Source organism: Oncorhynchus tshawytscha, linkage group LG02 (genome assembly GCF_018296145.1).
Source record: "Oncorhynchus tshawytscha isolate Ot180627B linkage group LG02, Otsh_v2.0, whole genome shotgun sequence".
Lineage (NCBI taxonomy): Eukaryota > Metazoa > Chordata > Actinopteri > Salmoniformes > Salmonidae > Oncorhynchus > Oncorhynchus tshawytscha.
This window is the reverse complement of record NC_056430.1, coordinates 67,625,167-67,637,964: the sequence shown is the minus strand read 5'-3', so window position 1 is coordinate 67,637,964 and position 12,798 is coordinate 67,625,167. Positions and strand designations below refer to the sequence as shown.

General features: G+C 42.9%; 2 protein-coding genes and 4 non-coding genes across 9 annotated transcripts; 5 read left to right on the top strand and 1 right to left on the bottom strand.

Annotated features, from left to right (window-relative positions):
- The first annotated feature begins 212 nt into the window (after window positions 1-212).
- LOC112263941 (40S ribosomal protein SA) lies at window positions 213-4,865 on the top strand. Of its 3 annotated transcripts, none has more exons than XM_024440582.1 (8): window positions 213-287; window positions 1,280-1,451; window positions 2,039-2,157; window positions 2,606-2,851; window positions 3,434-3,562; window positions 4,100-4,268; window positions 4,418-4,462; window positions 4,698-4,865. In XM_024440582.1, exons 2-8 carry the CDS (start codon window positions 1,319-1,321, stop codon window positions 4,790-4,792), a joined length of 936 nt encoding a protein of 311 aa, XP_024296350.1. In that variant the 5' UTR covers window positions 213-287; window positions 1,280-1,318; the 3' UTR covers window positions 4,793-4,865. The 3 variants fall into 3 exon arrangements, with proteins under 3 accessions (XP_024296350.1, XP_024296337.1, XP_024296343.1); XM_024440569.1 differs by having other exon boundaries at window positions 4,100-4,286; XM_024440575.1 differs by having other exon boundaries at window positions 229-316; window positions 4,100-4,286.
- Window positions 2,369-2,510, top strand: LOC112223401. The gene has a single exon (XR_002949309.1). It is a non-coding gene; the product is annotated as a small nucleolar RNA SNORA62/SNORA6 family (small nucleolar RNA).
- On the top strand, window positions 3,034-3,177 carry LOC112223407. Its single transcript, XR_002949310.1, has one exon. It is a non-coding gene; the product is annotated as a small nucleolar RNA SNORA62/SNORA6 family (small nucleolar RNA).
- LOC112223498 lies at window positions 4,502-4,620 on the top strand. Its single transcript, XR_002949334.1, has one exon. It is a non-coding gene; the product is annotated as a small nucleolar RNA SNORA26 (small nucleolar RNA).
- A 658-nt stretch (window positions 4,866-5,523) lies between the features above and the next one.
- On the bottom strand, window positions 5,524-5,596 carry trnar-ccu. The gene has a single exon. It is a non-coding gene; the product is annotated as a tRNA-Arg (tRNA).
- Window positions 5,585-12,739, top strand: LOC112263923 (intraflagellar transport protein 56). Of its 2 annotated transcripts, XM_024440554.2 has the most exons (18): window positions 5,585-6,084; window positions 6,421-6,567; window positions 6,793-6,885; window positions 7,009-7,123; window positions 7,225-7,274; window positions 8,977-9,122; window positions 9,573-9,744; window positions 9,887-9,961; window positions 10,049-10,151; window positions 10,252-10,307; window positions 10,420-10,473; window positions 10,645-10,708; window positions 10,840-10,928; window positions 11,134-11,217; window positions 11,319-11,388; window positions 11,558-11,664; window positions 11,841-11,974; window positions 12,291-12,739. In XM_024440554.2, the coding sequence occupies exons 1-18, from the start codon at window positions 6,082-6,084 to the stop codon at window positions 12,403-12,405; spliced, it is 1,677 nt and encodes a 558-aa protein (XP_024296322.1). In that variant the 5' UTR covers window positions 5,585-6,081; the 3' UTR covers window positions 12,406-12,739. The 2 variants fall into 2 exon arrangements, with proteins under 2 accessions (XP_024296322.1, XP_024296326.1); XM_024440558.2 differs by lacking the exons at window positions 5,585-6,084; window positions 6,421-6,567; window positions 6,793-6,885 and having other exon boundaries at window positions 7,030-7,123; window positions 7,194-7,274.
- The last annotated feature ends 59 nt before the right edge of the window (window positions 12,740-12,798 follow it).

The following is a 12,798-nucleotide window of genomic DNA, read 5'->3' as shown; positions in this document are numbered from 1 at the left end:
GGGGTGAAGGCATGATCTCTTGGCAATATTTAATGTATTTTAATTATACATTTAACAGAATTTGAAGTAACAACTGCTTCCATCACAATTTATGCCCGTTCTCATAGCACTTTAGTCTCAAATGATTTGACTACCATCTATCGACCTTTTCATGAATTGGTTCTACTACAATCATGGAGACGGAAATGGAAGATGATTGGTGGAATTTACAGTATATATGTACGTCACTTCCGTTTCTCTTTCTCTTTTACCTTGAGGTACAGAACTCCATACGGCGTTGTCTCGTGGTGAGATAACAATTTTCTATTTTCTTGAGGTAAAAGTTGCGGAGACCAATATTAAAGCCTTGTTACGAACAACTATGAAATTGTGTCGAAATGTTTCCCATATCCGTATAAATCCAATAGCTGTAAATAGCGAATTACATGTCAGACAGCTAGGCCAGAAGCCATGTAGCTACTACTAACCTTAGCACTAGTAGCTAGTTAGCCACGCGTGCTCGTCAAATCCATTGAAGATGCTGGATACTAATAACTGAGGTAGTCAACATCCATAAATTCAATTAGACTAGTTTCACGCATGTAATGCTCTTTTGCAACATTGTATTTATTGATATGAATTGGTCAGCAATATTGCATTGAATTGGGGTTAGTGGACTAAACTTGCTGCTTACAACAACACTTTTATTTAACCATTATTTAACAAGGCAAGCCGGTGAAGAACAAATTCTTATTTACAATGACGGCCTATCAGGGAGCAGTGGGTTAACTGCCTTGTTCAGGTGCCGAACAACAGATTTGTACCTTGTTGGCTCAGGGATGAGATCCAGCAACCTTTCTGTTACTGGCCCAACCCTCTAACCACTGTTACCTGCCGCCCCTCTTCCCCACATGCTCATGTCGATCATCACTCAAGAGATCAGATGTCATTCATAAGGAACTGCAACAATATTTGTTATTTAATAATTGTAAATTCTGTGTTTAGAAACGGATGCTGTTGCAAGTGCCTGTATAAGTACACTAAATAATTATAAGCATTGCAGCATTGACAGTTGTTCGGCACACAATTAAAGCCTGACACGGTCTGATGTCTGTGTTCAGGTGTCGGAAGTGTGCCAGAATGATCCGGCCGGGTTTTCGCTAACATCAGTAGGGCTACTGCCCCATGACTGGAGTTTGATAGTGACCTGAGCCACAATGACCCCTCAGTTCCAACTGCAACCATTCTCTGCTTCCCTACCTTTATGTAACATCTCACCTGTCTATTTTTTTTCATACAGCTTTTCCACATAACTCGTAACTTAGGAAAAGTGGTCACGATGTCCGGAGGTCTGGATGTGCTGCAGATGAAGGAGGAGGATGTGCTCAAGTTCCTGGCAGCCGGGACCCACCTGGGAGGTACCAACATGGACTTCCAGATGGAGCACTACACGTACAAGAGAAAGAGTGATGGTGAGTGGAGGAATACGAGATCCCTGGTTATTTGTCACTTTATGATCTGAAGACTTCCTGAACTCGCACATATTTTGACTGGAGGATGTGAATGCTTTTCTTCCAGCTCTGCATTATCATACGTAATTCAACTATTTGTGGTCTTGACGTGATACACTGAATCAGGTGCTGGGCTGGAGCAATAGTCTGCACACAAGTTTATAGGATCAGAGATGTTGATACCTCTGAAATACACATTCCCCTTCTAAAAGCACTTGCGTTGTCCGGTCAGTGACTGGGTGAGTTGTCGTTGGAAGGGAATAGTAAAATCATCACTGTGGGTGAGATGGCAGTCTGAAACCGTAACTGACCCATCTCAATCAGTGATGGAACATCTCTTCCTAATATTGAATGTTTTTCTCTAGCTCAGACATTTATCCAGTAGATAATGAGCTTAATGTGGGTGAAACACCAGTCCTCGGGCAGTTTTAATGGGTAGTCTTTTTCTTTATGGATTGTCCTGAGAAAGGCTAGCATGTGTATAGACATTATGGCTGTATGCGTGTCGGGTATCAACATGTAAATAATGTAACTGGTTGTCCCCTCAGGTGTGTACATCATTAACCTGAAGAAGACATGGGAGAAGCTGCTGCTGGCTGCCCGTGCCATCGTGGCCATTGAGAACCCAGCTGATGTCTGCGTCATCTCCTCCAGGAACACTGGACAGGTGAGACCCCCACTGCTAGCCCACCTGACATATCCCAGAGTTTCTCCTGGGTTATGTTCAGGGGGTGCAAAATGGAAGTGAACGGTCTAAAGAGGAGAGGTACTATCTAAACTTGTCCAATAAGAAACTTGTTTTTATTTCCTGGTGTGCCCTAATGAACATTACTTTGGTCAGCTCAGTTGGCCTGATATAATTGTGGGAGACTAGCTAAACGGCACACAATTAAAGCCTGGCACTGTGATGTCTGTGTTCAGGTGTCGGAAGTGTGCCAGAGTGATCCGGCCGGGTTTTCGCTAACATCAGTAGGGCTGCTGCCCAATGACTGGAGTTTGATAGTGACCTGAGCCACAACCAAAACATACTAAATTACTGCTAAGTTATATTCTTGAGTGGGTCACCTGCTTGTTAGCCAATCCACTAATTCCACTCTCTGTTCTCCTCCAACCAGAGGGCTGTGCTGAAGTTTGCATCCGCCACCGGCGCCACCACCTTCCACGGTCGTTTTACCCCCGGAACCTTCACCAATCAGATCCAGGCTGCTTTCCGTGAGCCCCGCCTCCTGATCGTGACAGACCCCCGTGCCGACCACCAGCCCCTGACTGAGGCCTCCTACGTCAACATCCCCACTATCGCCATGTGCAACACTGACTCTCCCCTCAGATACGTGGACATCGCCATCCCCTGCAACAACAAGGTACAGACAGGCCATAGACTACAAGATGTTTGTTCTAGTGGTCTCACATATATATATATATATATATATATATGAATGACTTTAACAGCCTATCATATCAGTTTTGTCCCCAATGGTGTTTCCTCAAAGTGAAAGCGTAGATGGGGACTTCCGCAGATATCCTGGTAGACTGATGAAAATATGCAGCACACAATTAAAGCCTGACACAGTCGCATGTCTGTGTTCAGGTGTCGGAAGTGTGCCAGAGTGATCTGGCCGGGTTTTCGCTAACATCAGTAGGGCTGCTGCCCCATGACTGAAGTTTGATAGTGACCTGAGCCACAACCATGAACCCTACTCGGTCTCTTCCTACCTAGGGAGTTTCCTTTGTACTTCCTCGTCAGTAGTTGAAGATGCCCTCCCATGTATTCATGTTTTTACTTGGTATCAGTTAATCCACTAACCAATTCTACTAGTTTAGACAGATCAATTCTGTTGATGGCCTTCGTGTCTCTGTATGACTGACTATTGCCAGTGCATATAATCGTCATTGACTTACTATACAACCCTATGTCTAACTGACTGTTGTCTGATGTGTTCCAGGGCCACCACTCCGTTGGTCTGATGTGGTGGATGCTGTCCAGGGAGGTGCTGCGGATGAGGGGCACCATCTCCAGGGAACACCCCTGGGAGGTCATGCCTGATCTCTACTTCTACAGAGATCCAGAGGAGGTAACTGATATACTGGGACACTATGGTTCACACACTGTTTATACCAGGGGTTTTCAAATCTGATTGTGGAGAGCTGTGTGTTTGGGGTTTTTGTTCTAGCCCTGCACTAATTGTTTGATACAACTTAACTAATCATGGGCCTCTGTCTGGACCACGATTAATTGCATCAGATGTGTTGGTGCTGGACTGGAACAAAAGCCTGCTCACCATGTAGCTATTCAGGAATGGAGTTTGGAGACCTCGAATGCACATTCTCCTTCTAAAAGCACTTGCTTTGTCCGGTCAGTGACTGGGTGAGTTGTCGTTGGAAGGGAATAGTAAAACCATCACTGTGGGTGAGATGGCAGTCTGAAACAGTAACTGACCCATCTCAATCAGTGATGGAACAACTTGAAGCAAAATATGCTTCTGATGTGGTGTTGGAGTGTTGTATGCTTGCGCTAAGAATCTATATACCTGTGGTGCCTGCTTACCTGAGCGCTCACGCAAATTGTGACTGTCACATCCCTAACTTCTAACCTCTTCGTCCCGATCCAGATTGAGAAGGAGGAGCAGGCCGCGGCCGAGAAGGCTGTTGGCAAGGAGGAGTTCCAGGGTGAGTGGACCGCCCCCACGGCCGACTTTGCCCAGCCCGAGGTGGCCGACTGGTCCGAGGGAGTGGCAGTGCCCTCTGTGCCCATCCAGCAGTTCCCTGCTGGCATTGAGGGTAAGAGCTTCACCGAGGGTAAGCAATGAATACACAGGAGTGGAGGCCACAAATGCAAAGGTGGATGGAGTAGCACATTTTGACAATCACAAAACAAAATGTCTACCGGAATACATTTGACTCAAACTTAGTTTAATTCTCCTTTTCAGCCGCTGCACCTTCCAAGGCCCCAGCTGCAGCTGAAGGCTTTGCTGGTAAGATCTACTGAAAGTAAATTAGTATTGCCCCTTTTTTTGCCCATCTAGGACCTAAAATGTCCTATATGATTAACACAGGGGGGTAGAGTAGTTCTCTCATAAACCTGTAGTGAAGCCTCAAATCCTCACTGTGGATCCTGTCGGGAGAAACACAATTTCTCTTGACTGGAAATGTCTGTACAATAAATGGTTTGATTTTGATTTTCTCACACACATGATTGTATTCCTACAGAGGATTGGAGTGCCCAGCCCGCCACAGAGGATTGGTCCGCTGCCCCCACCGCCCAGGCTACCGAGTGGGGTGGTGCCTCCGCTGATTGGTCCTAAATGGTGTCAATCAAGAGTCAAAAGCTGTGCTTTAAACAGTGACTGTCAATAAACTTGGCTTATTGTTTTTAAACTTGTCTTTTTTTCTTGGGATGAGGGCGATTACAAATACATGGATTTATTATATTGTGTTTTTCACATTGACATAGAATTTAATCTGTCATCTACTCTTGTGGTGTCTTCAGTTTGGCCTTCAACACTCAACCACAGAGTCACAATGGATACACAGAAATCCATACAAATATTATAGTGACTGTTCAGTTTACAATTGATATTTAAAGATGTAATCCTTAGTTGCTGCAGCCATTTTTGGACTTGAATAGAAAATACACATTTTGTTTCCTGAAAAATATAATTTATAAATGCCTAATGAGCTTAGTTCAACTATTACAAAACTTGTTCCAATTAAGGATTCTAGCTTTAAAGGGGAATAACAGACGGTTGACTCCTGTGATGTGAATTTGTGCATAACAGGTTGATTGTAGAAAGTTCTTGACAGATTTGACCTATTTGGCATCGTGTCCATTAAACAAAAGCTACAGGTGGGGGGGAAGTGTAACACCAATCAGACCCAGAGGACTAGAGTTGCACAGACCAGTTATATAAGCTACATTTAAATGACATGAACAGCATCTATGTCCACTTTGCAGGCAAGAGTACCTTTATCAAGACTGATTTGACGTTATTATGCCTACCCAATGAAAGTTTCAGTTTCTGGGTGAAAATAGTATCACCCCAGATGGGACTCGAACCCACAATCCCTGGCTTAGGAGGCCAGTGCCTTATCCATTAGGCCACTGGGGCTGTTCCGAATACATGTGATGAAACCACTGTTTCAATGCCATGTGGTTGGTAATTTTTATTTGATGACTGGCGCTAAATCCAGAGTTAAATTTGCATTTCGACATCTGATCCTGACGTGAAAAGGATGAACAACGTTGCTAGGCAACACAAGCGTAATCCCCACACCGCAAGGAAATCACAGTCAGATGTTTCATTAGCTAGTGGCTAACGTTAGCTAGCTTGATGCTCTTCGTTCACCTTACTTATTCATGCTATTCTTTGCTAAAAAAATTTAGACAGCGAAAAGAAAAGGTGTCTTTTCTTTTCGTATCTGTTGGTTCACTGTTAGCTAGCTAGCCAGCTATGCTAATTCTAGCTAGAAAAAAATATAATAGTGCTAACGTGTAGCTAATTTACCACTAACGTTACCAAGTGTTGTTATCTAGCTATAATCAATTTCTCCAAACTGAACAGTGACATTATGCAAGGGTAACTGCTGTGCCGTCATGGTAAGTCTTACAAGTTAGCCTACTAGTTGAGTAACATACTAGTTTGTTAGCTAAAAGTCTTGCTGTGTAGTTAACGTTAGCTAGTTAGCTTTTTAGATTAATCATTGTCGCTTGCCAGCTACCAGTCTATTTCACCTATCTGTGATATGTGACGAGGTTAATTTGAAAGTAATGGCAGGTAGCTAGTTTGACAGGATAAGTGCTACACTACATCTATTAAAACATGACCGTCTATCTTACCAAATGTGCGAATAGTGTTTGATTCCCGCTTTAGTAAACACATTGCGAGCTGTCATGTCCACAATAAGGATTCTCTTCCTTGTCACATCCATCCAGATTCTGTCTCGGGTGAAGCCAGCAGTAGGTGGAGATTCTGCAGCTAGCGTCAGTGAGAAGAAGAAGAAAAACAAAGCCAAGAAGAGCCCTCGCCTGGAGGAATACCTCAACCAGAGAGACTACCTTGGGGCACAAACTCTGTTAGAGGTAGCCAGATAGGAACTCATGTAGCTAGCTGTCATGTGCAATCAGCAAATGAATGATGGGCAACTCTGTAATAAATGTGACAAGATATCATGCGATCTGTGAAAGTCCTGTGTCCTCTTAAGGTCTTTCTGTTTCCTTATTACAGTTGCATAGGTGTGTGTGTGAGCGGTGAGAACGAGCGAGCGAAAGCACTGTGTCCTACTGTTGTGTTGCTTTGTCTTCCAGTTTCAGCGAGATGTTGGAGAAAAAGAGGAGCATGCAGACCTTTGGATTGGCTACTGTGCCTTTCACTTGGGTGATTACAAGAGAGCAATGGAGGTGTGTGTGTGTGTGCGTGCGTGCATGCGTGCGTGTTTGTTCAGTCAAATTAATTATTGTCTGAAAAAAAGCCATTTTTACAATACTCTATTTGACACATATGTCTATTTATATCCATGAAAGGAGTACAGGGCCTTGACACTCCGGTTAGAAGAACCAGGGGAGGTGTGGGTGTATCTGGCCTGCACTCAGTTTTTCCTTGGACTCTACAGAGAGGCAGAGGAGGCTGCAAACAAGGGTGAGTATTTAGCTAACATGTTTTGTAAATGTTCTGTTTTTCATCCTCCTGTTTCTATTTCTTGCCCTAGTCGATAAGGTGTTCCTCCTTTTTTCCTGTAGCTCCAAAGTGTGCACTTCAGAATCGCCTGCTTTTCCACCTGGCTCATAAGGTCAGAACGGTTACTTTTCTGAATTCTTTAATATGTTAACCATAATTGATTCGCATTACTTTAATAACATATTTCAGTTGTTGTGTATATTACGTTTGTTTTAGACCTATTTGAAGACTGTATTATTTCATTCCAAGTCATCGTCTCATCACCATAGAGCTGATACCTATGCTGTCTGACAAAAACTATTTTACTAGTTCTTCAAAGTAATTAAGGCATACTTTTATGACTGCTGAATACCAATTATCAATCATAGATCATGTATTTTCAGGTAGAGATACGTCACGAAGCAACTGCTCTCTATCCCTCTCGATCACACGTTCTTCTCTCTCTTCTCTCCTTCTCAGACCAGACAAGTAGGCACGCAATGGATTTTGGTCATTGTAGTTAATTACCACGTTTTCTTTGCTAAACTATGTTGAATATTGGCCTTTTGGAAACTACAACCCCATACTACAACGTACAGTTTGTGCTTGATTTGATTTATCTGTAGAGAAACTGTGCATTGAGCACAAAATGTAATTAAAATAATTCAACCGGCATCGGTAAGTTAGTTGTTTAAAGACGGAAAAATAACCAACATTTCAGTTAATCGCTCAGCTCTCAATACTTATACTGAACAAAAATATAAACGCAACATGATAGGGGCGTGGATCCGAAAACCAGTCAGTATCTGGTGTGACTGCCATTTGCCTCGTGCTGCGTGACACATCTCCTTCGCATAGAGTTGATCAGGCTGTTGATTGTGTCCTGTGGAATGTTGTCTCACTCCTCATCAATGGCTGTGCGAAGTTGCGGGATATGGGCGAGAACTGGAACACTCTGTCGTACATGTCGATCCAGAGCATCACAGACATGCTCATTGGGTGACATATCTGGTGAATATGCGGGCCATGGAAGAACTGGGACATTTTCAGCTTCCAGAAATTGTGTACAGATCCTTGCGACATGGGTCAATGCATTATCATGATGAAACATGAGGTGATGGCGGCGAATGAATAGCACAACAATGGGCCTCAGGATCTCGTCACGTCATCTCTGTGCATTAAAATTGCCATCGATAAAATGCAATTGTGTTCGTTGTCCGTAGCTTATGCCTGCCCATGCCATAACCCCACCGCCACCATGGGGCACTCTGTTCACAACATTGACATCAGCAAACCCCTTGCCCACACAACGGTTGTGAGGCCATTTGGACATACGGTCAAATTCTCTAAAATGATGTTGGAGGCGGCTTATGGTAGAGAAATTAACATTACATTTTCTGGCAACAGCTTGCCAATTGCACGCTCCCTCAAACATTTTAGACATCTGTGGCATTGTGTTTTGTGACAAAACTGCACATTTCAGAGTGGACTTTTATTGTCCCCAGCACAAGGTGTACCTGTGTAATGATCATGCTGTTTAATCAGCTTCCTGATATGCCACACCTGTCAGGTGGGTGGATTGTGTTGGCAAAGGAGAAATGCTCACTAACCGGGATGTAAACAAATTTGCACAAAATTTGAGCAAAATAAGCTATTTGTGCGTATAGAAAATTTGGGGGATCTTTTATTTCAGCTCATGAAACATGTTTATATTTTTGTTCAGTGTACTTTTCTCTTTCTTTGTAATGCAACTGTATGCTACTGTAGGTGCACACCTACTTGTGTAATAACAAAGCAATAGACAAACCAACCATCCCTTTCCTTTCTGTTCCCAGTTCAACGATGAGAAGAAGCTGATGGGTTTCCACCAGAACCTGGAGGATGTGACTGAGGACCAGCTGAGCCTGGCCTCCATCCACTACATGAGATCACACTACCAGGAGGCCATCGACATCTACAAACGCATCCTGCTACAGAATAGGTACTTATACTGGGCCATTCTCCCATGTCCCTTCATCAAAATCACTGATAGACAAGAGCATAGTCCCTCATATGCCAGATTACAGTGGTCCCACTAGTACCAATAGGTATTGTGGATTGTCTGAATGAGTCAGTGTCAATTTTACTGTAAATTATTATATCTATATACAGTAAACATACCATAAGCCATACATTTAGGATGAAGTATTAGAAAATAGGAAGGACACATTTCCTTGTGTTGAGACCGAGACAAGAAGATGGAGGGAGGCTATAGTTATTTTGCAGTGGAGGAAGATGCATTGGAGAAAGTGGAGAAAAGTGCATTATATTGGACGGTGCAGTCAAAAAGCAAGAGAGAAAGATGCACAAGGACTTCTATTCAAGAACGCAGTGTGAGCTATAGGACTAGCTATTGCGTGTTTTACCATATTTACATATTTATTTTAACCAGAGATTTCCTGGCTCTTAACGTGTACGTAGCGCTGTGCTACTACAAGTTGGACTACTATGATGTTTCCCAAGAGGTGTTGGCTGTGTATCTGCAGAGTATTCCTGAATCCACCATCGCTCTCAACCTCAAGGCCTGCAACCACTTCAGGCTGTACAATGGCAAGGCAGCTGAGGTAAAGCAACTCTGTATGCGTCTACGGTCAAAACAGACCGCCGTGCATCTACATGCGTAACAACCACAGTCGATGTTTATGCCTACACTTGTCATTGTACAGCAATAAATAATGTGGTTCAATTTGTTATTTTCTCTCTCAGGCCGAGTTAAAGAACCTCATAGACATCTCCTCCTGCTCCTTTGAGTTTGCTAAGGAGCTTATCCGGCATAACCTGGTAACCCATTCCACCACCTCTATTGTGTGACTGTGTTTGCAAGACAGTGACCCCATGCTCTATAACCTTTGACCTCTATCACCCCAGGTGGTGTTTCGTGGTGGGGAGGGGGCGTTGCAGATTCTGCCCCCATTGATTGATGTCATCTCTGAGGCTCGGTTGAACCTGGTCATCTACTACCTCAGACAAGGTGGGCCTTAGCCACTGGTGGTTGTCTTTGAATCCTAATCCTAACATTAAAAAGTTGAATGGCTCTTTTATCATCAATAATGTGCATCTTTATGTTTCAGATGATGTTCAAGAGGCTTACACCCTCATAAAAGACTTGGAGCCAACCACGCCACAGGTAGTAATAGTTTCACATTATCAGGTGTCATAAGCAGAGGAAGTCTCGTTGTTTAAAGACTAAAGCCTTAATAGCGTACATGCAGTGTCTTAACAAAATCTATTTCTTTAAGGAGTACATTTTGAAAGGAGTGGTGAATGCCGCTTTGGGTCAAGAAATTGGATCGGTGAGTAAGTGTTTGACAAACTACCCGAAAACCTCCTAGGACCACACAGTAGAAATGTCTGAGTAGATTAGGAATGTCTTATAAACCTGGTTAAGTAGATCGTCACTGAAATCTGACTGACTGACTGTCTCTATTGCCTCCTCCTCGTCCCTGCCTGTATCTCTGCTGCAGAGGGATCACCTGAAGATTGCTCAACAGTTCTTCCAGCTGGTCGGAGGCTCAGCCAGCGAATGCGGTAATGTGAATGAATGAATCTAAAGCGATTCAACCAAGAAGCTAGGAGTTAGCTTGTGTGTGTGTGTGTATATCTGCGTTGGAGTGAGCATGTGCGTCTTTGTCTCACTGTCTGTATCTCACTCTCCTCAGACACGATACCTGGAAGACAGTGTATGGCTTCCTGTTTCTTCCTTCTGAGGCAGTTTGAAGACGTTCTCATCTACCTTAACTCAGTCAAGGTTTGCATGGCCCAAAACATGTAGCATACAGACCAATAGGACAGTACACCACATAGGCATGTTTGCACACACATAATCACTTTCTTTTTCTTTTTGCATTTGAGTGCTTGACATATTTATGGATTGGTGTGGAATTAATATGTATACTTGGGGAAAGGAGGCAAGCATTATTTCTGTTTGTTTATTTTTGGTTTGTCATTAACAGAGTTACTTCTATACCGAGGATACGTTCAATTTCAACTACGCCCAGGCCAAAGCTGCCTTGGGCAACTACAAAGAAGCAGAGGAGGTACATACTGTCAACATAGAAAAATGCATTACTGCTTGCATGAGTAGTGTATTGAATCAGTTCAAAGTTCATGTTGTAACATTCTTTTATATTGGACTCAGATATTTCTGCTGATCCAGGGTGAGAAGATGAAGACTGACTATGTATACCTGAGCTGGCTGACTCGCTGCTGTATGTATCCAGTCTGAAATACATTATCCATTTGTTGTCAATACATTTTCAATACCTATACCTTTACATCAATGCGATATCTACATACATGATCTAAGAAACGAAATATATTACTAACTTATTTAAATACATATATTATCTAAATAGTGTTGTCTCTCCTCTCGCTCAGACATCATGAACCAGAAAGGCCGACTAGCCTGGGAGCTGTATCTGAAGATGGGGGCTTCGCCAGACTCCTTCAGCCTCCTACAACTCATTGCCAATGACTGCTATCAGGTGAGGCTCACTACTATTCTCTCTACTAACTTAGTTTCCAGGCTAACCACAAGTCAGCAATGGCTTAATCTCCCACACCAGACTTCCTCCACAATAGACTGGGGACGAGATTAGCAAAGGCCAAGCTTTCTCAATATTCAATGCAATTAAATGTTGCTCTGTCTGTCTGCTTTCAGATGGGTCAGTTCTACTGGGCAGCCAAAGCATTCGATACTCTGGAGAAACTGGATCCCGACTCCAACTACTGGGAGGGCAAGAGAGGGGCCTGTGTCGGAATCTTCCAGCTCATACTGGCAGGCAGAGAGTCGAAGTAAGTATTGGCTAAGTTTCTGAGCCTTTAGTCCAATTTTGATACCAACACTTGTCTGTGTTAAAGATGTGTCCCCTATACAGTCACCAGCACATCAAATATGAAAATCTTGTCCTCCACAGAGATGTTTTGGCACATCATTTTTGTGCCTTGTGTAATTTACATTGCACGGTAAAGTGTGACTTTTGTGATTCAAGCTCTTTCTTTTTAACTTTATTGACAACCGTTATGGTAATGTTATGAAAAAATTGCCATTGTACAATATGACCTGTTCCTAACTTCCCATCACTAATAACCATTGTCTGTGGTTCCACAGGGAAACCTTGAAGGAGGTGCTGCCCCTGTTGAGGAGCACACAGAACCCCCAGGTGGAGTACATTGTCAGAGCTCTGAGGAAATGGGCCAAAGACAACAGGGTTCCTCTGACATAGCAATGTCATAACGTGCTTAACTCACATAATACACTTACTACATGTTGTTATTACATTATATATGTGGTTTACATGTGCATTTTTTATCAGACTCTTTTACTAGTGAAAAATCTACAAAATAACCTGTTCTCATGAGTCATGCACAATGTGTATTGATGCGCTTTATTGTACGAGTCACAGTATTTACATCATGAAATACATGTTTTATTTGCAATGTATATAATTCTGTACAATCTTGCCAATCAATTGTATTGAAATGTGTATTTTGTATTACTCAAATGATGCTGATACAAGTATTAAACAGTGTTCTCTTTATAAAGGGTTGTTGACCTTTTTCTCTATTGTTTGTTCTCTCTGCATTCACTAGTTCTGTCATGATGTCGTTTTTTTGTG